This window comes from Elephantulus edwardii, unplaced genomic scaffold (assembly GCF_000299155.1).
Source record: "Elephantulus edwardii isolate Elephantulus edwardi_28Jun2011 unplaced genomic scaffold, EleEdw1.0 scaffold00348, whole genome shotgun sequence".
NCBI classification, from domain to species: domain Eukaryota; kingdom Metazoa; phylum Chordata; class Mammalia; order Macroscelidea; family Macroscelididae; genus Elephantulus; species Elephantulus edwardii.
Window position 1 is genome coordinate 996,676 of NW_006400098.1, and position 20,070 is coordinate 1,016,745.

The window sequence follows — 20,070 nt, forward strand, 5'->3', positions numbered from 1 at the left end:
GATGGAAAAACATTCCCCTTCTGTGCAATGGGACTTCCCCCTCCATTCTCGCTTCAATCAGCTCTCTGAGCACCGCCCCCCAAAAGCCCTGCTTTGACACCCGCCACTCACACCAATTGTCCCTTCCCATTGGTCAAAAGTGCTTTCTCCCCGCCTCCGCAGCGCCACAGCGAACCAATCGTGTTCTTAAGGCTGACAACCCTCAAGCGTGGCTCCACCTAGAGGGCGGAACAGCGGCGTGTGCGGATTGGCCAGCGGGGGCAGAGCCCGACGAGCCCTGATTGGTCCGCTCTCCCTGAGAGGGCGGGTCTCCAGAGTGGGTGCAGAAGGTCAGCACGAAACAGTGCCGGATCACTGGAACCTTCTGACCTGAAACGTCCCGAAGACTAGAGTGGACAGGTGAGTGTCACCAGTCTCCAGGCCTCACCTGCGGAAAGAGGTGGCCCCGGGCTCGTAGCCGGCACCTTCTGGGTGAGTCCTTCCGATCAGGATCGCCCTCGGTTCCCACTATGCAGATGGGGAAACTGAGGCACGGCCGGCCGGACTACGATCACAGGCAGGGTGGGGGAGTGGGGTGGGCAGACCCAGCCTGGCCCCTCCGGTATCCGCCTGCAGGGGGGCTCGATCGCGCCCCCGATCGCACCCACCGTCCCTCTAGTCTATCAGCCCTGCGGCGTGGGGACACCTGGACCCCCATTTCTCCGAGAAGGAAGCTGAAGTTCAGAGTGGAAGTTGCGCAGGGTCACGAGATCCGCGCACCAGGGCTGGGTCCCCAGTACCAGGTGGAGGAGTGAACAGTCCTGTCCCCCCAGATGGTCCTAAGACGCCCCAACTCTGTCCCCAGGGGGAGTGTGTCACTCACTCCCCTTTCTCCAGCGGAGCAGCTCATGGGTTCTAGACACAGACCTTTTCATTAGCAGCAGACTGTCTTAACCACAGCACCACCAGAACTCCCCACCTGGGGTCCCTCCCGTGAGCCTCAAGGCACTTAGGGGGTCTTCCCCCCTCCCCTTCCCCAATATCTGTCTTGGCCCTTCTATCCCCACCACCCAGAGGTCTTAGGGCTTCTTACCCCCTAGACTCCATCTCATTCATCTCATTTTATAGTTTGTTTGTTTGTTTTTTTTAAAAAAGTTATGGAAGTGAAAACTGAAATTGTTGGTAAACGTTCACTCAAATAAAAATAATTTTTATTATTATTTTGTATGTGTGCCGTCAAAGCAGATCTGACTGGTACAGGAGGAGATTGTCCCTCCTTCTTCAGCAAAGCATCTGGTGGATTCGAATCGTGCACCGCTGAGATTAGCAGTGCAGCTTCTTGCCACTAGACCACCAGAGCTCACCTCAAATAAAAATAACTTTAAGACAAGATAACCCAAACCGCCACATTAACTCAACCTCATCAACAGTTTGCAAAAAAACAGCAAACAAAACCTAGTCCCTGCAAGCTCTGGTGGCCTCGTGGCAAGAAGCTGCACTGCAATCCCAGAGGTGCACAGTTCAAATTCACCATATCCTCTCCTGGAGAAGGAGGGACAATCTCCTCCTGTACCAGTCAGATCCAATATGATGGTACACATACAAAAAAATTTAAAAAAACAACACCCCAAACAAACAAAAAACCAAAACAAACAACCTAGTCTCCAGGAGAAAAAAACAAAATTGTTTATGGAATGTTTCCATAGGAAGCTCTGGTGGGGTGGGCAGTAGGGGGCTGTGCTGTAACCCCAAAGCTGGGCCTTTCTGGAGGTTTGAATCCAGCAGTGGCTTTATGGGGAAAGACGGACAGTCTCCTGTGCAATGTTCAGCCTTGGAAACTTGCTGGAGGGTCAGCTACGAGTCTGTACAACTCAAAGAAACAAAATACTTACACAAGAAAATACATCAATCACACTGCACTGTAGATAGATGAAGTTTGGCAAAAAAAAAAAAAACCACCCCACTGTTAACAGTATTCAAATCTAGGAACCCTAATTACTCCTCTTAAACCCTCTTGTGGCATTCCACCGCACCCCCTGCCAAGAACAAACACTCTGAAGACATCTTCCTCCAAAGATTGCTTGCTGGAGTTGGACCGTGATATATCTGTAAGGGAGCCCATTGTGGTGGTCACTGTGTCAAACATCTTGAGGGTCTTCCTCTGAACCTCCACTTTCCCCAGCAAGATGTCCCTCGCCAAAGACTGGCCATCCCTGACAACATGCCCAACGCATGTGAGATGCAGTTTAACCATCCTTGTCTGGGGCTGGGTCCACCCTCGCTGCACTTCTGCTGCTAAGATAAATGTGTTGTTTTGGCAGTCCATGATGCATATGCAACACTCTTTGGCAACACCACAATCCAAAGGCCTCAGCTCTCCTTTGGTCTTTCCTGATTCATTGTCCAATTTCCACAGCCATCTGAAGCAATTAAAAAAAAAACAAAAAACCAAAAACCCAACTATGGCTTGTGTCAGGTTCACCTTAGTCTTTAAGCTGACTCCCTTGCTCTTAACACTTTAAGGAGGTTCTTTTTCCCCTCCTTACTCATTGCTTTAATTTTTTAAATTTTTGGTGTGTACCATCAAATTGGATCTGACTAGTACAGGATGAGATTACCCCTCCTTCTCTAGCAGAGTATCTGATGGATTCAAACCACGTACCTCTGGGATTGCAGTGTCCACCCTTATTCATTGCTGTTGATTTGATTCCAACTGTCTCTCACTCTCCATCAGGTTTCTTAGGCTGTAAACCATTGTGGCCTACCGTTCTCTTACAGAGCAGCTGGTGAATTTGAACCCCCAGAGAAACACAGCCCACTTGGGCTAGCAGCTCAACACTCTGCTCACTGCATCACCAGGGTTCCCTTCTTTCTTCTTTGAATTACCAACATTTACACAGCCATTTTCCAAGGAGGTTGCAAAATGAAGACAGGAACCTTCTCAACGACAGGGAGTGATCACCCATGACCCTTAGGTCCAGCTGCTCTGGAGGGCAGAGTGCAGTTCATCCAGGCGTCTAAGGCCATGGGTCATTACAGAAGAGAAATGTCCCCTTTTCTCCTGCAGAGCTGCTCGTGGGCCCCAGCTGGTGACCAGGGCTCTTTGACCCAAGGAAGCAAATGCAGAAACTGCCATCAAGTGGACACTGACTGAGTGACCATTATGGACAGTCTGCAGCTGCACCTTGGGGTTCCCAAGGCTGGAAGGCTTGGCATATTTATTTTTTTTTAATTTTTTTTTTTTTTTACATTTGAGTGAAGGTTTGCAGGTCATGTTGGGTTTTCATTCAATCATTCATAGATATTTTTGTTTTGTAATATCAGTTGCCGTTGATGGATAGAATTAACTAATTACTATGTCTAATCATGCACAGCGGCTTCAAGCCCAAAAGGAGAAGAGGAGGGAGGAGACAGCCATAATCGCCCAGGTTTGCTCCACCCAGGGTGGCTGTGATCCTTTGGCCAGAGAGCATGGTGCTGTGTACTTGGGAGTCGTGTTGTATTGTGGCTGTCTCTGGAGAAAGGCAACTCTGCCTCCAGGAGCCAGGGAAGCCACGCTTGGCCTTGGGTTGAAGGCAGCAGCGGCTTCAAGCCCAAAAGGGCCCTCGGGCAGTCTTTCATTGTTTTTGTTCAGACATTCCTCTAGTTCATATAGCCCTGGTGTACAAGTTGCCTTCCCCGTGGTCACTTGTGGTTGCTGTGAGGCTGAACACTGTGACACGGATGTGTCAAATGCATTAATGGTTGGCTACCCAATGAGGACAGAGAGTGGGGTGGAGCTCCACGATTAAAACAAGCGTGGAAGGAGGAGTGGCATCCACTTCCATAATAGCTTGCCTCCGGAAACCCTATGAACCTGGAGAGAGGATGAAAGACACCCAAGCGTCGAGGACTCTCCTTCATAGGCTGGCTATGAGTCTCCTGTGACTCCATGACACTTAACAACAACAACAACAATTATGCACTCACACAAAAAATAAAATAAAGGGGGAAGTCTGGTAACCTAGCAGTAAGAAGCTGCGCTACCAACCTGAAGGCAAGCGGTTCGAATCCGGTAGGTGCTCCATGGAAGAAGGATGGACAATCTCCTCCCACACAATTTAAGGCCTCTGAAAACCCACTGGACAGTCAGCTGTGGGTCGGCTCCAACTCGCTGGTCCTCAACAGCAACCTCACCAAGGTGCTTCTTGGGGTCAGGCTGGTGAAACTCCACCTCACACACTTTGAGCACGTTACCAGGAGAGGCCAGGTGTCTTTTTTGTGTGTGAGTCACGCCACACTGCATAAGTTGTTCTAGAGTCATCCATGTGGGTAGTTGTTCGTGTCCTCTCTAAGGCTGTAAATCTTTAGGGAAGCCAGCTGTCTCCATTCTCTCCTATCGAGCAGCTGCTGTCGTTAGGTGCCATCGAGCCAACTACGGTCCAGAGCGACCCTCTGAACAGCAGCCCTCAAACTTACCCTGCACCGTGCTCACACCCACGTGGTCATCGTTGTGTCCATCTATCCCGTGGAGGACCTTCCTTTATTTTTTTTAAATTCATTTTAATGAACATTTACAGAGACTTTGGATTTCCGTTCATTCATTGTTGCATTTTTCTCCCTGCCCCCCTTACCCCCAGTTCACTCTACTCTTTGAAAATTAAAAGAAAAATTCTTTCATTGTTATACAATCCCTCCCCCCAAGTCCACTCCACTGTGCAGCCTTCATTCTGGACTCCTGTCATGACAATAATACCTAATCATAGATGCCTTTTAAACAGTTCTCTCCCTCATCTGCTTCAATGCAGTATACATTATTTATCCTCTCTTTCTCAGCTTCCCTCAACCCTGATGTCAGTCCTGTGTTACATCAGTGGCACCATGCAATATCTGTCCTTTCATGACTGAGATATTTCACTCAGCATAAAGGCCTTCAGGGTCACCCGTTTTTAATAATATTGCATGAGTTTCTTGTTTTCCAATGCTGCATATTATTCCATTGTGTGAATATACCACAGCTTCTCTATCCGTTCGTTTGCTGATGGGCATTTAGGTTGTTTCCAGCTCTTCGCTATTGTGAACAAAGCCTCAGTGAACATGGGTGTGCATATATCTGCTTGGGTGGCTGTTACGGTTTTTCTAGGAGGATCTTCCTCTTTCACCGCCTCCACCTTCCCCAGCATCCTGTCCCTCTAAGGACTCGTTCCTCCTGAAAATCTACCCAGAGTCAGAGAGATGAAATTTCACCATCCTTGCCTTGAAGGGGTCCTCTGGTTACAATTTTCCTGCCCATCAGATTTGTTTGTTGTTTTTGGCAGTCCATGGGGTCTGCAGTGTTCTCCAAGACCACACACAAAGGCACCAATTCTTCTGTCACCGTTCATTGTCCAGAAAATATCATGAGTGAGCACCTCGTAGCTTTGGCCTGGCGACCTGGTAGTTAGCAGTACCCTAGCAGGACCCCGTTGTGTGGCTTCTCTGGACTGTGCTTCTAAGAACTGGTTGGGGGGGGGGCGTCAGAGGGCTGAGCACTGGGTAAACTGAGGTTTAGGGACTAAGTAGGAGAAAGTCGGATTGGAGAGAGGTCAGAGCCTCTAAGGCTGGCCCAGGACTGGACAGCGTGCCTTTCTGCAGTAAGCAGGGTCAGAGCCAATGGGGACCCCCAGCCCCTACAGCCGCAGGACCCCCACTTGTGCAGCTGTGAAAGGCCCCTATGCTGAGTACATGGGGACAGGCAGCGACAAGCCCAGGACCCCAGCTGTTTGTCTTTATCCTAACCCCAAAGGCACTTGGCTGTGAGCCTAAAGGTCAGCTGTTCGAAACCAGCAGCCAGTCCGGGGAAGATAGCTGAGGCGAAGATTACAGCCTTAGTGACCCTGGGGTGGAGGTGGCTGTTTTGCTCTGCCCAAGGTCACTGTGGCCCTGGTTTATGGGTGATGGGCTGTATGTCCAGGGCCGGTCATACCCTTGCCCTGGGTTGCAGGAGGATATAGGCCCCCAAGAAGGGGCAGGGTGCGCCCCTGTCCTGCGGGATTGACAGGCCACCAGACGACTCCCCAACACTGCTCTTCTCCTCCAGGTCATGGCAGCTGTCAGGTCCGGCCTGGGCCGCATCTCCCCAGCTTCATCCATCCTGTTCCTGTGCGACATGCAGGAGAAATTCCGCCACAACATCGTCTTCTTCCCAGAGATTGTCTCCGTGGCTGCACGCATGCTCAAGGTGCACAGAGCCTCCGCCCCGACAGGGAGCCCCGCCCCCAGACAGGGAGCCCCACCCTCAGACAGGGAGTTCCGCCCCTCAGCAGGGTGCTCCGCCCTTAGATAGGGAGCTCCGCCCCTAGACAGGGAGCCCCGCCCATTGACAGGGAGCTCCGCCCATTGACAGGGAGCCCCACCCCCAGACAGGGAGTTCCACCCCCAGATAGGGAGCTCCGCCCTTAGACAGGGAGCTCCGCCCCCAGACAGGGAGCCCCACCCTTGAAAGGAAACCCCTCTCCTGATAGGAGCCCCGCCCCTGATAGGAACCCCGCCCCCAACATGGAGCTCTGTACCCAGACTGGGAGCCCCACCCCCAGACAGGGAGCTCCTCCCTCAAAATGGGAGCTCAGTGCTAGTACCTTGAGCTCCGCCCTCAGACATGAAGCCCCGCCCTCAGACCCAGGAGCCCTATCCCAGGCCCAGAAGCTCCACCCTTAGACCTAGAGCCCCATCCCAGACCCTGGAGCCCCTCCTCAGACCCAGGAGCTCCACCCTCAAACCTGGGAGCTCCGCCCCCATACAGGGAGCTCTGCCCTCAAACCAGGAGCTCAGTGCTCAGACCCAGGAGCCCCGCCCACATAGCCACGAGCCCCACCTCCAAGCCTGGAGGGTTGCCCTCAGACCTGGGAGCCCCACCCCAGAACCTGGAGCTCTGCCCTCAAACCCGGGAGCCCCACCTTCAGACCCAGAGCTCCGCCCACATGGCCACGAGCCCCGCCCCCAAGCCTGGAGCCCTGCCCTTAGACCTGGAGCTCCACCCTCATACCAGGAGCTCCGCCCTCAAACCTGGGAGCTCCGCCTTCAGACCCGAGAACCCAGGCCTTAGACTCAGGAAACTTGGGTAGACCCTCCTCCCTCAGACAGGGGAGTCCTATCCCCAAGACTCCTCTTTCAGACCCAAGAGGCCTGACCCCCCAGTCTTTCTCCCTTAGACCCAGGCGTCCGGATCCCCTGCCCCTCCTCCTCCCTCAGACCCAGGAGTCGCGACCCCCAACCCCTCACCCTCACCACCTCCACCATCAGCTCCAGCTCTGACCCATCCCTGTCCCCTCCCCGCAGGTGGCCCGGCTGCTGGAGGTGCCTGCGATGCTGACCGAGCAGAACCCGAAACGCCTGGGCCCCACGGTGCCCGAGCTGGGGGCCGAGGAGCTGCGGCCGCTGCCCAAGACCTGCTTCAGCATGGTGCCTGCCCTGAGCCAGGAGCTGGACGCCCGGCCGCACCTGCGCTCCGTGCTGCTGTGTGGGATCGAGGCACAGGCCTGCATCCTGGTGAGACCCGGGACCCCGACCCACGGGGGACCCACTGGGGCCCAGGCCAGCTGGCCTTCCCCGTTCCTGGCCCACGAGTGGCTCTCACCTGTCCTCCCCTGTCCCCTCAGAACACCGCCCTGGACCTCCTGGACCGCGGCCTGCAGGTCCACGTGGTGGTGGACGCCTGCTCCTCCCGCAGGTGAGCGCCCCTCGCGGGGTGGGGCCACCCAGGGGTAGCCACGGCCCCACGGTGGGGGGGGAACTGGGTGGTCACCCTGCAGCTGACACCTCTCTCCCACGCCCCCTCCCAGCCAGGTGGACCGACTGGTAGCGCTGTCTCGGATGCGTCAGAGCGGCGCCTTCCTTTCCACCAGCGAGGGGCTTATTCTGCAGCTTGTGGGGGATGCCGCGCACCCCCACTTCAAGGAGGTAATGATCTCTCTGCTCCCCTCCCCACGATCCCTGCACCTGATGCAGCTCGGCCTGCAGCCCCCCCACCCCGTGGTGGACAGCCGCCTCTAGGGGCCATCGAGCCCAGTTATGAGAAAGGTCCATCACCAGGAGGGACAGTGAGATGGGGAGGTCCTGGAGGCCACCTGGAGGAGATGATTGAGGAGTGAAGTGGGGAGGGAAGAAATGGAGCCATGCAAGGGTAAAGAGGAGCTGGCCAGCAGCCCAGCCCTGAGCCCTCTCACCTCAAGGTCCTTTCCTCCCCGTCAGATCCAGTCTCCACCCTTACACCTACCTGGAGCAGCCAGGGGTGAAGAGGACACACATACCCCCACACACCCACCACACCCAGCCGTTTCACACCCTCCAGCCTCGGCCTCAGCATAAGACCCTGAGCCTTCAGGCCTCCGCCCCTCCCTCCTTTCAGTTCAGTGTGCCCTAGCAGCATCGGACAGGGTTCAGATCAACTGATCACAGGGTCGCTCTGAGTTGTAATAGACTGGAGGACACCCAACAACAACAACACTGTCTTAGAAGAAGGTCAACCAGTATGCTCCTTAAAGGCAAAGGTGATGAAGCTTCTCACGTACTTCGGGCTAAAAGACCCAACTCATTGTCAGGAGGGGGCGAGTCCTTTGGAAAAAATGCATGCACCTTGGAAAAGGCAGGCAGGCCCTCAGGGAGAGAGACGGACACAGTGGCTGTAACACAGGCTCCGTGGGGAGGTGGTCAAGATGGCGTGGGGCTCTGACCTCTGGTTAGCGTTGGAGGGCTAGTACAACAGTATTCGACCACACACAGATGTGTATCAACTCAACACTTAACCCACTTCACCAGGACAGCTGGCGTGGTTGCTACAGGTGACACAGAAGAAGGACTGGGGGAGCCTGAGATACCCACTTGACTAGGGCAAAGAAGGCCTTGAGTTGTCAGAGCCTGGGGTTAAGGTCAAGGCTGGAGATTGGGAGTGGAAGGCTCAGAGAAGGGGTCTGAGAAATGAGGTTGCTTTTAAAGGGAAGGGGTCTGCACATTCGAAACCCAAGGCCAGCCAAGCTGTGCCTCAAGAGAGGTCAAGGCACTCATCAACAAACGAATGGATAGAGAGCTCTGATGTATCCACACAATGGAATACTACACTGCCTTGAAAAAAACAAGAAACTCATGAAATATACAAAATGGGTGACCCTGGAGGACATTATGCTGAGGGAAATATCTCAGTCACAAAAGGACAAATACTGCATGGTGCCACTGTTGTAAAACAGGACTGACATCGGGGTTGGGGGGAGACTGAGAAAGATGGGATAAAGTATGCATACTGCATTGAAACAGATGAGGGAGAAAACAGTTTAAAAGAGATATGTGATTAGGTATCCTTGTCATGACAGTAGTACAGAAGGAAGGCTGCACAGTGGGGTGGCCTTCGGGAGAGGGGTTGTATAACAATGAGAGAGTTCTACTTTTCAAAGAGAAGGGCAAACTGGGGTGGAGAGGGGTGGGCAGGGAGAAAAGTGCAACAATGAATGAGTGGAAATCCAAAGTCTCTGTAAATTTTCATTCAAATTAATAAGAAACCACTAGGGGGGAGAAAAAAGAGAGAGAGAGAGAGAGAGAGATCAAGGCAGTGAAGAGAACTAGGTGTTGGCCAGTGACGGGGAGAGAAAGCAGGCAGGTGTGGTTGGTGACCATACAATCATCCATGAAGTTTTGAGGGGAAGGAGTGTTGAATTTGCTGCCGAGGACCCAGGGGAAGAGCCCATCTCCCAAGGACCTAGAAATCACTGGAGGTGGCCGAGGTGGGCTCAGGGACTCTGCTGACACCACATCCTCTACTCTTTGCCCCTGCAGATCCAGAAGATTATCAAGGAGCCTGTCCCCGACAGTGGGCTACTGGGCCTCTTCCAAGGCCAGAACCCCCTGTTCAGATGACCCCCAGGCCCTGCCTGAAGCAGAGACCCCTCTCCTGTCAAGAGACTTCCCCAAAGCACCCCCTCCCCCCAGCCCTGGATCCCAGGAGTGGTGCAGTCCACCGGGAGGACCGCCCCCTCGGGAGGGGAGGAGGGGCTACGCTTCCCCATTGGCTGCTGGCTCCCGGAAATGCAAATGAGGGTCCTGGAAGATGAAAGAGGGTTGGTTGAGCGGAGCCGGAGGCGGAGCCGGGCCCTGGGTCGCTTCATTGGGGCGGGAAGGGGAGGGGGAGGGAATGTCACCGGCTGCGGGGGACCCGCACTCACAGAATAAACATTCATGTGGCTGTGGACTGAACCATTCCTGGGGTGTGTTTTTTGGGGGGTGTCCCGGGGGCGAGTGGGGGGCTGCAGGGAAGAGGGGTCCCCAGCAGGTGGGGAGGGGGTGGTGCCTCTTCGCTGCTCGGAGCCGGCGCGCGCGCGAGGCAAAGGGAGGGTTGGTCGCGGCCACATCTGCCCGGAGCCGGCGCATCTGCACGGGCGGAGCTGCGGGCCGGGGTCCCCCGCCACGCTGCGGGCCGCCCCCCATCCACCGGCGCGCGCACGGCCAGCCCGGCGGCTCGCAGACACGCGCTCGCTCTACCTCCCCCGGGGGCCCCCCCACGCCGCCGCCGCCGCCACCCCGAGGGTCCCGCTTCCGGAGAGCGAGGTGAGCACGAGCGCACCTCCGCGCAGAGGGGGAAACTGAGGCACGGGGAGGAGGAAGGCATGGGCGTGTGGATGCCGGGGTGGAGGGGTGGAGGGAAAGACAGACGCTCTTGTGCAGTGGTCCGATCACGCCTGGAGATGCTGCAGTCAGGGGGCCTCAAGCCGGGGCTCCCCGAATTCCACAGCCCCTCTGGAGATCTGGGAATTGGCAGGCTAGAGGGTCCCTAGTTCCTGTCCGCGTGAATCTCAGTCCTTGTGCGCCCCCAACCTTGGGGACTTAAGAAAGCAAACTACAGAGGCCCCCAGGGACCCCCTCAATACCAGAGATCCCAGCTGGTCTGACCCTCGCTAGAGAATCCGCACCCCAACTCCTGCCCTCGAATCCCAGAACCTTCCCAGGGGATCGATCCCCGGGGACACCCCCTCCCCAGGAGCCCAGGAGTCCCAGCCTCCCCCGCCCTCCGGGGGCCTTGGCACTGGGCGTCGGCGCCCCCCGCGGCCCCCGCCTTCCGGGATCCAGGTGTCCCCCCTCCTCACCCCGCAGACTGAAGCTTCGCGTCTGGGAGGCCGGGCTCGCGTCGTCATGGCAACAGGAATCTATTTTGTGCTGGGAACACGCAGCTCTCGCCGCAGCGCCCCCCCTTCACCAACCCGGGCCTGAGCGAGAGTTGGGGGACCCCGGGAGAGGGTCTGGGGTTCCGGGGGAGGAAGAGGGGAGACGCAGATCAGAACTCTCCGGGAGACCCTGGAGCAGCCCCGCAAAGAATCGCGAGGTGGGGAGGAGGAATGTGAAAGCAGGTGGGGGAGACTCATGTATAATGGGGGGACTCAGAGATCTGATACATACACGCAGGGGGTGCAGGCTCCCAGAAAACCAGGACGGAGACCAGAGGAAGAGGCTAAGACAGGGCAGAATTCCTGAAGCGGACATGTATGGGTGGGCGGTGGGTCCAGGAGAAGACCCAGGGAGGGGGCACCTGAGGAGGAGGGGAGCCTGAGACACCCCGCTATGCAGAGACGCAGACCCACCCAGAGACAGAGGCACGAGTTACAGACGACCGGCTAGGGGGCTGGGGGCGCGGACTCAGGCTACAGGCTTCCTGGTGGGTCAGCGGGACAGTCTCTGTAGCTCCCCTCAGCCTCCTGACCCTCACCTGCCCCCCCCCCGTGCCCACACCTGGGCCTCCCTTCCCTCCACTCGACCCTTCCTCTCCCCGCATCCCGTGTTCCTCCCCACAGCCTCCTCCTGCGTCCAGATCCGCCCTCTCTCGCCCCTGCTCACTCTGCACCTAAAGGGCTGGTGGAAGACCCCACCCTCTACTTCCACCCCTGGCGTCCTGTCCAGCCCCTCAGCTCCCCCTGGGACCGCTGTGCCTAGGCCACTCGCCAGTCCCAGCTCTTAAATGTAAAAGGGGGTTGGTCTCTTTCCAGGCCTGTCCCACTCTCTCTAGGTCTCTGTACTACCCTCTGCTTCTGCATCTCTCTGTTACCCCTTCTCCCTGGCCTCTGTCTCCTCTCTCTGGTCTCTGTCCCTTGCCTCCTCTCCCTGGCCTTTGTCCTCTATCTCCTGGCTTCTGTCCCCTCACCCTGGCCTCTGTCTCCTCACCCTGGCCTCTGTCTCCTGTCCCCTCGCTCTGTCCCCTGTGCCCTCTCTGGTCTCTTTCCCCTGTCCCCTCTCTCTAGCCTCTGTCCCCTGTCCCCTCTCTCTGGTCTCTGTCCCCTGCCCCGTCTCTCTGGAGTCTGTCCCCATCTTTGACCTCCTTCCCTCCCCTGTATCACCGCCGGTTTCTGAACCTCTGCCCCATTCCAGAAGGCCCTCTCTCCCTGGAGCCTGTCTCCTGAGCTCCGTCCCGCCCCTCCTTCTCCCTTGACCATTCCAGGAAGGCCTGGAGGTCAGCTCTCCTGGCCCCACTTGGCCCAAACCCTCCTGCTTCCAGCTCGCCACTGGCTGCCCCAAGGGAGGATGTGCAGAGGGCAGGAGTGTGGGCACCCTGCTGTGTGCTGGGGGCGGACCTGCAGAATATTGGGGACTAAGGACATCGGCAGTGGGCACTCTGACCTCTGTCCCCTGGTTCTGTCTTGTAGGTCCTAGGCTGGAAAAAAACAGACCTATATGGCCTTGTGCTGATGGGCATGTGGGTTTGGGGAGCAGGGAGGTTGAGTTCTGGTCCCTGTTCCCCCTAACTGTGGAGGAGGAGCGCGCTCAGCTCCTGTGTGTGAGGGGGTGGGGATGGGGCTGTTCTGGGGGTGGGGGTATCACATGTCTGCTCCCAGATTCCGCTGCGCACTGTTGGGGGGGGGGGGGCGCGCAAACACGTATGTTGTGGGCCCGTGTGTCACGTGGTGGGATTGTGTGTCCACGTGTCACCGGTCCGATGAGTCCCGCAGGGTGTTCTTGAACTGGGGATGGGCAGAGGCTGTGACAGTGTCTGGGACTTCCATGCTGTTTGTGGAAATATGGAAGAAAAAGAGAAAAAAAAAGAGCACTCATTTCTGTGCCCAGTGGAGCTGCGTGTGAGTGTGTGTGCATCCGTTTCCTGCGATGTGTGCCCACAGCAGCTGGCTGCGACCCCACCCACCACGACCAGCCCTGCCCTGCTCCTGACCCACCCTCCCACCCTCCCGTCCCCTGCGATCTTCTGCGCTCAGCGCTCCAGCTCTCTGCAGCAGCCATCCTTTTCCTGGGGCTGTGGAAGCGAAGTTCCCAGTGGGTGGGTGGTTGAAGACACAGAAATGTATTCTCTCACAGCCCTGGAGGGTGTTGTTGTCGTTCGGAGCGAGTTAGCTCCCATCTAATCGCTCTAATCCATGGCAACCTCTTGTACAACAGAAGTACAGCCGGCATCTGCGCCATGGGCGCGCCCCTGCTTGCAGCTCCCAGCCACTCCACGTCCTGGTAGGGGTTCTCAGTTTTGCTGGCCCGCCACCATCCCCGACACAGCAGCATTCCTCCCAGTGACTGGCCTTTTCTGACGATGTGCCCAAAATGAGTGAATGAAGTTGGGCCTTTCTAGAGTGTAAGGAATCTTCTGGCTCTATTTCTTCTGTGACTGACTTGTCCAGTCTCCCAGCAGTACACGGTTTCATCCATATTCTTGGCCAAGGCTGCCCTTCAGGTGTGTCGCTGCTTCTTCTGTCTTCCTTTTTTGTGGTCCAACTTTTGTGTGCCTAGAAGGTGACTGGAAATACCACAGCAGGCTCTGGATACCCCTAAACCCCACAAAACCCTACACTCAATGCCTTAAAGTTGATTCCAGCTGATAGTGATTCTGAAAGCCAGGGCAGAACGTCCCCGCACAATTTCTAAAGCAGTAAATATTTTTTTAAAAGTTATGATTTGACCAAAAGTTTACAAAACCAGATGGTTCTCCATGCAACCACTCATGTGGTTGGTTTCAGGACATTAATCACAGTGTCCACAATCTTGCTGCACTCTTCCCCCTTGATCCCTGTGATTCTCAGCTCCGTTCTTCCTTCTCTCCTCCCTGTTCCTGCCTTCTGCGCTTTGTCCGTGGGTGAACACTGCCCTCGAGGCTGGGCACCTATCTGGCAGGAGCTGGCTCCACCCTTCTCCTGAGGGACTGTGGGTGGGTTTGAACCTCCAACCTTCTTCAGCCAGCAACCGAGAGTTTTGACCACTGCACTGTCAGAGCTCCTTCTGTCTGGTCACCAGAGGCCCAGCCTGAGGGTGTCAGCTGTGCTGGGCAGCTGAGGACGATGTAGGAGAAGCCATCCCACGCTCCGCCCAGCTTCACATGGTGGTCAGCGGTTCTTGACCCTCCGCGGCTCAGAGCTGCCTCACTGTGATCTCTGCCTCCGCCTCCGCATGGCCACTGTCCACTGTGTCTCCTTATCTGTCACCAGGATAGCAATCCTATAGGAGGGCTGTTGTTGGTAGGCGCCAATTCAGGTATGACTCATAGCAACCTGTGAAGAGCAGATCTGAACCCAGGCCACCCTGTGCCGTTCTCGCCATCTCTGATGCTTCCGAGCCCATTGCTGCAGTCACCGAGTCCAACCTGGTTGAGGATCGAGGAGCCCCTGCTCCAGGATGACGGAGTTCTATTGGCTTAGCAGTAAGGAGTCGTACTGCCAACCCAAAGGGGCACAGTTCAAAGTCACCTGCTGCTTCCTGGGATCATGAGGGGCAATCTCCTGTGTGATTATCTGCCTCTGAAAACCTGCTGGAGGGTCAGATAACTTAGTAGAGTGTACACACCCTTCAGGATGAGGGATTCTGGTGGCCCAGGCTGTAAGGCGCTACGCTGCTGACCCAAAGGCCTCACCTCTGTGGTTCAAGTCTCCCAGCAGCTCTTCCAGAGAAAGATGTACAGAGTCTTCCTCCCAAAAAATTCCCAGCCTCCAAACCACGCTGTAAATTATTCCGACTTGACATCATGAGGCGAGATAATGGCGACTCTACTGTGAGATGTTCTGGTGGTGAAGTGAGCAACATTTCCAGCTGCTAACACCAAGGTCAGCGGTTCAAATCCACCAGCTGCTCCACGGGAGAGAGATGGACAGTTTCAGACACCTGCTGCAGGGTCGCCCCGGGCCGGGGTGGATGTGACAGCAGTGGGACTCCAGTCTGAGGACCCCTGGTGAGACAATGGTTAGATGCTCACTTACTAAGCAGAAAGTCGACAGTTCAAACCTATGAGTCACTGTGTGGAGAAAGCTGTAACCATCCATTTCTGCAAAGATTCCTGACTGCTATGGGGCCATTCAGATGTCCAAGGACCTTCTGTCAGCTTTCCGAGGCTGGACGTCTTCACGCAACGAGACTACTCAGCTTTCTCCTGTTGCAGACCGAGGGTGAAGTATTAATATACATATTAATAACGAGACAGAACACCAAGAATACAGGAGCAAACAGAGGTGAAGCAGGAGGCAAACAGTTCTCGAGCAACTGAAGCGAACTGAAGAACGGATTCCAGCTTCCCTGTGCCTTTATTGAGAACTGACAGGGAGCAGATCACAAAGAGAATTCAGTGCAAATGAAGCTGAGCTCTTTCTATTGAAAACCTTATGCTTGACTCAGGAGGGAGGGATTAGCAAATACAATACAAGAATCCTGTAAAGGCTTAAGGATTGCCTTAGTGTTCACCCCGTAAACATTTAAGGATTGCCTTACTGCTTCAGGGTGAATTCCAGCTGGTACCAGCCTCCCTCGCAACCTGAAATAGCGTTCTGTTTATTACAAATATTTAGTACGAAATTTGGCTCCCCATATTCTCCCTTCGAGCATCTGGTGGATTTGAACCACTGACTTCTGGTTAGCAGCCAACATATTACAAATGAAACCCCAGGGGTCACTCTGTATAAAGATTCCAGTCTAGAAATCCTTATAGGGCAGTTGACAAAGCTCTAGGGGGTCGCTGGCAACCATCTTTGTTCGTTTGGGTTTAAGTCCTGTATGACCTCACGGAGATATGCAAATGATACAACCCTGCTTGCTGAAACTGAGGAGAACCTGAAGCGCTTGCTGCAGAGGGTCAAGGGCTGCAGCCTCCAATATGGATTGAGGCTCAATGTCAAGAAGACAAAGATTCTCACCATTAGGCCAATTGGCAGCATCAGGATGGATGGTGAAGAGATTGAGATTGTTCACAGCTTCAGTTTGCTCGGCTCCACGGTCAACACTCTCGGCACCAGTATTTAGGAAATTAGAAGACGTATTGCGATGGGAAAGTCTGCTATTAGGGACCTCTCCAAAGTACTGAAGGGCAATGGTGTCTCTTTGGAGACTAAGGTGCATCTGATACAGGCCATGGTCTTTGCTATCACTTGTTATGCATCAGAGAGTTGGACAATGACTAAGGAGAATAGAAGGAGAATTGATGCCTTTGAGCTATGGTGCTGGAGAAGAGTATTGAGGGTACCATGGACTGCTAGGAAAACAAATTCATCCTGGAAAGGGTCAAACGGGATGGCTCCCTGTAGGCAAGGAATCTAAGGTTCCATCTAACATACTATGGACATGTTGCAAGGAGAGACCGGTCCTTGGAGAGGGACATCATGCTTGGCAGGGTGGAGGGACAGCGCAGAAGGGGAAGGCCCTCTATGAGGTGAATTGATTCAGTGACTGGGGTAATCGGCATGGGAGTGTCAGAGACAGTGTGATTGGCACAGGATAGTTTAGGGCTGTTGTACACAGGGTCGCTATGAGTCGCAAGCGACTCGAGGGCACATAACAACAACAACAACATGACCTCACGGTAACTGCTCCTATCTTTCAAGGTCTTTCCAGTCCAGAGGTGGGCTTTCCACACACCTTCATGCTACCTCAGCCCATCAAGCTGGAACTCCTCACCACTGACTGACCGTCCAGCAGGCTTTCAGAGACAGTAGATCTCATGGGAGGAGACTGTCCACCTTCCTCTGATGGAGCAGCTGGTGGATTTGAACCACATGCCTTCAGACTGCAAAGGCTGGTCTTGCCACATTAACAGCGAGAATGAAGACTCTTCTCAGCAACCAGACTGTTGACATTCCAGAGAATGTCATTGCTCTGAAGGGCCACACAGTGATCGTGAAAGGCCCGCGGGGAACCTCAGGGAGGGACTCAAATCACATCAATGTAGAGCTCAGTCTCCTCAAAGGAAAAGAAGAGGCTTCGTCTTGACAAATGGTGGGGTAACAGGAAGGACCTGGCTCCCAATCGCACCGTCTGTAGCCACGGACCGAACGCGATCAAGGGGGTTACACAGGGCTTTCGTTACACGATGAGGTCTGTGTGTGCTCATGGCTCCATCAACGTTGAGGTTTAAAGGAACTCATCTCTGGTTGAAATTCGAAACTTCTTGGGTAAAAAAAATACATTCAGAGAGTTCGAATGAGACCAGGGGTTGCTTGTTCAGTATCTCAAGCCCAGAAAGATGAGTTAGTTCTTGAAGGAAATGACATTGAGCTTGTATCCAATTCCACTGCTTTGATTCAGCAGGCTTCAACAGTTAGAAACAAGGCTAGCTGGAAATTTGTAGATGGTATCTATGTCTCCGAAAAAGGAACAGTCCGGCAGGCTGATGAGTGAAGGCTAGGAGCCTTCAGGCTACAGACATGAGGCCGGTCAAGTCCTGTGCATCTGATTTCAAAACGCGTCTGATTCTTGTAATAAAATTCTATTCATTTGGGGAGGGGAAAAAAACCCTGCAAGGGTTGACAGGACAACTCGTTACCACTAAGCAACCACCACGAGGTCCCTGACATACATTTATAGGGCACACGATTCAGTCCATAGCTGTGTGTGTCTGTGTCTCTGTGTGTGCTTGTGTCTGTGTCTGTGTGTGCACGTCTGTGTCCATGTGTGTGTGTCTCTGTATGTGTGCTTGTGTGTGTCTCTGTGTGTGCTTGTGTGTGTGCGCGCGTGTCTGTGTGTGTGCAGTATTTGGGTTTGCCCAAGTGCTCCGTCCCACACTCTACTATCCCTGACCCATACTTCCCATTCTCCTGTACGAGTGCAGGAGACCACGGGCCCCCCGTGGCACACGCAGAGTAGACCTGGCATGGAGTGCCACGTGAGCAGCCGATCTGCTAGTCCAGGCGGCACCCCCCAGCCCGACGTCGCTCCCCCACCACATCTGTAGTTAGGCTCACAGATGGCACCCCTGTGTGCATCTGAAAAGGGCACCCCTGCTTCCAGGCGCATGCCGCCCCTGTGGAGCCCGCCATGGGGAGGCGGAGCCAAGCTGGATATCAGCCCCCAGCCAGACCTCCTTGTGCACTGTGCAACCTGGGCGACCAGACGGGGCAGCTCTCTGTGAATGAAGGGACTGCGTTAGTACATGTGTCACTCTGGCTCTGTGCATGTGCGCGCGCGCGCGCATAATTCCCAGTGTGTGATAAAGGCAGCCTTGGAGCTCAGCCGGAAGCCTGAGTTCAAAGCCCAACCCTCCAGCAGTTTGTGCCTGGCTTTTGTGGGGCTTGGGTAAGAGATGGGATCTCTCGAAACTTCTGTATCATCTGTGTGTGTGTGTGTGTGTGTGTGTGTGTGTGTGTGTGTGTGTGGCAACAAGAGGGTGTACATCTCACATTTGGTCCACCATTCATCCAAGCAATGAGTCTTTATTGGGCACCTTGCTTGGAAAAGTAGAGAGTCCGCAAAGTAAAGGAAGGCGAGATGGTTTAACACAAACGCTGAACCTCTCTGCTGGCTCAAATTCACAAACAGCTCCGAGGGAGAAAGGTGGCCAGTCTCCTCCTTAGCAACTTATCATCTCAGAAGCCTCTGAAGGGTCAGCGCGTGCTCGGTTCTGACTCCACAGCTCCGAGAGGCCAGCCTGTGCCGTCGTAAGAACAGCTGTGTCGGTCTGGCGCGTTCTCGCTGTGGCCTTCTCGCTGCGCCCTGTGGCTGAGCTAGAAGGTTCAGCCGTGGCCAGGGGTGCTCAGGCTGGACCTGCAACCTGTGAGTGTGGGGGGAGTGTGGTGCCGTGCGTGAGAGAGGGCAGGCAGCTCGAGGCCTCTGGTGTCAGGCCTTCCAGGGGAAACACGCTGGGCACATTGAGGACTCGATGGCAGGAGGAGCCCTGGTGGCACAGAGGTTAAGGAATTCAGCTGCTAAGGAAAAGGTGGCCGGTTTGCGCCCAGTAGCTTGTCTGAGACGCAAATGATGAGGTCGTCAGTTTCCCCAGGGTCGCTGTGGGTCGGAATTGACTCGATGGCGCCAGATGAGCTCCGTGGCTCTGCACCAGAGTCGGCTCTGCTCTGGAGGGGAAATGTGGAGTGTCTGGAGACAGGCCTGATTGTCACTGGGAGGGGAAGGCTGCTGACAACAGGCAGGCAGCGAGCACCCAGGGGCGCCCCTCAGCCCCTCGTGAGGCAAAGGACAGGCCCCCACCCTCCAAACATCCACGTGGGGAGCCTGAGACACCCTGCTCTAGCAAACTCAAAAGTGTTTTTGAAGACTTGTTACAAAATTCGAGCGAACGCTTATCAACCCTATAGGGTATTTTCATTCCATCTGGTGTTTAAAGGTCCTGACGGCAGTGGGAGCATGTAATGCATCTATTATAACGTCTAAGCAGCGCTTGAGGTATACTGGCTTTCTCAGACCCTCAAATTTAATCTCTGTCTCTCTTCCCTTCTCCAACCCCCTCCTTTCTCTCTCCTTCCTCATCCCCCCAATCCTCTGGGCTCACCCACCCACATCTGTCTGTTCCTCTCTGCGCCCCAAACCTCCCCTGCACGGCCCCGCCCTCGCCATCTGCGGCCCCGCCCACCGATCAATCGCCCCGCGTCCCCCCCCCCACTGTGCACTTTTCCTCTCTCTCCATGCGCGCGTGCTCACTGCTTGCCGCCGGCGCCCACCCTGCTCCTCACCCGTCACTCAGTTGGTCTGTCTGTCCTCCCTGCACGTGGTCCCGGTGTCTGGGTTCCCCATCCACGCCTCGCCCCCTGGGGCTCTCAACATAGGGTCCCTGCCGCCACCTGTGCATTCCTCTCCATCTCTCCGCCTGCCCTGCGCCCACCTCGCCCCACCGTCCAGCCTCCTCGGTCGTTCCGCGCGCAGCCTGGCGGCCCCCGCCGAACCCCCGGCCCGCCC

General features: G+C 55.3%; 2 protein-coding genes across 2 annotated transcripts in view; both read left to right on the forward strand.

Annotated features, from left to right (window-relative positions):
- The first annotated feature begins 426 nt into the window (after positions 1-426).
- ISOC2 (isochorismatase domain containing 2) lies at positions 427-9,843 on the forward strand. The gene is made up of 6 exons (XM_006901825.1): positions 427-471; positions 6,038-6,178; positions 7,276-7,485; positions 7,596-7,666; positions 7,779-7,896; positions 9,763-9,843. Exons 2-6 carry the CDS (start codon positions 6,041-6,043, stop codon positions 9,841-9,843), a joined length of 618 nt encoding a protein of 205 aa, XP_006901887.1. The 5' UTR covers positions 427-471; positions 6,038-6,040.
- An 8,355-nt stretch (positions 9,844-18,198) lies between these two features.
- Positions 18,199-20,070, forward strand: part of SHISA7 (shisa family member 7) — a 10,480-nt gene continuing 8,608 nt past the window's right edge. The window contains 4 exon segments of the mRNA XM_006903582.1: positions 18,199-18,305; positions 19,579-19,723; positions 19,726-19,756; positions 19,941-20,062. Of these exon segments, the coding sequence (XP_006903644.1) occupies positions 18,199-18,305; positions 19,579-19,723; positions 19,726-19,756; positions 19,941-20,062 (405 nt within the window).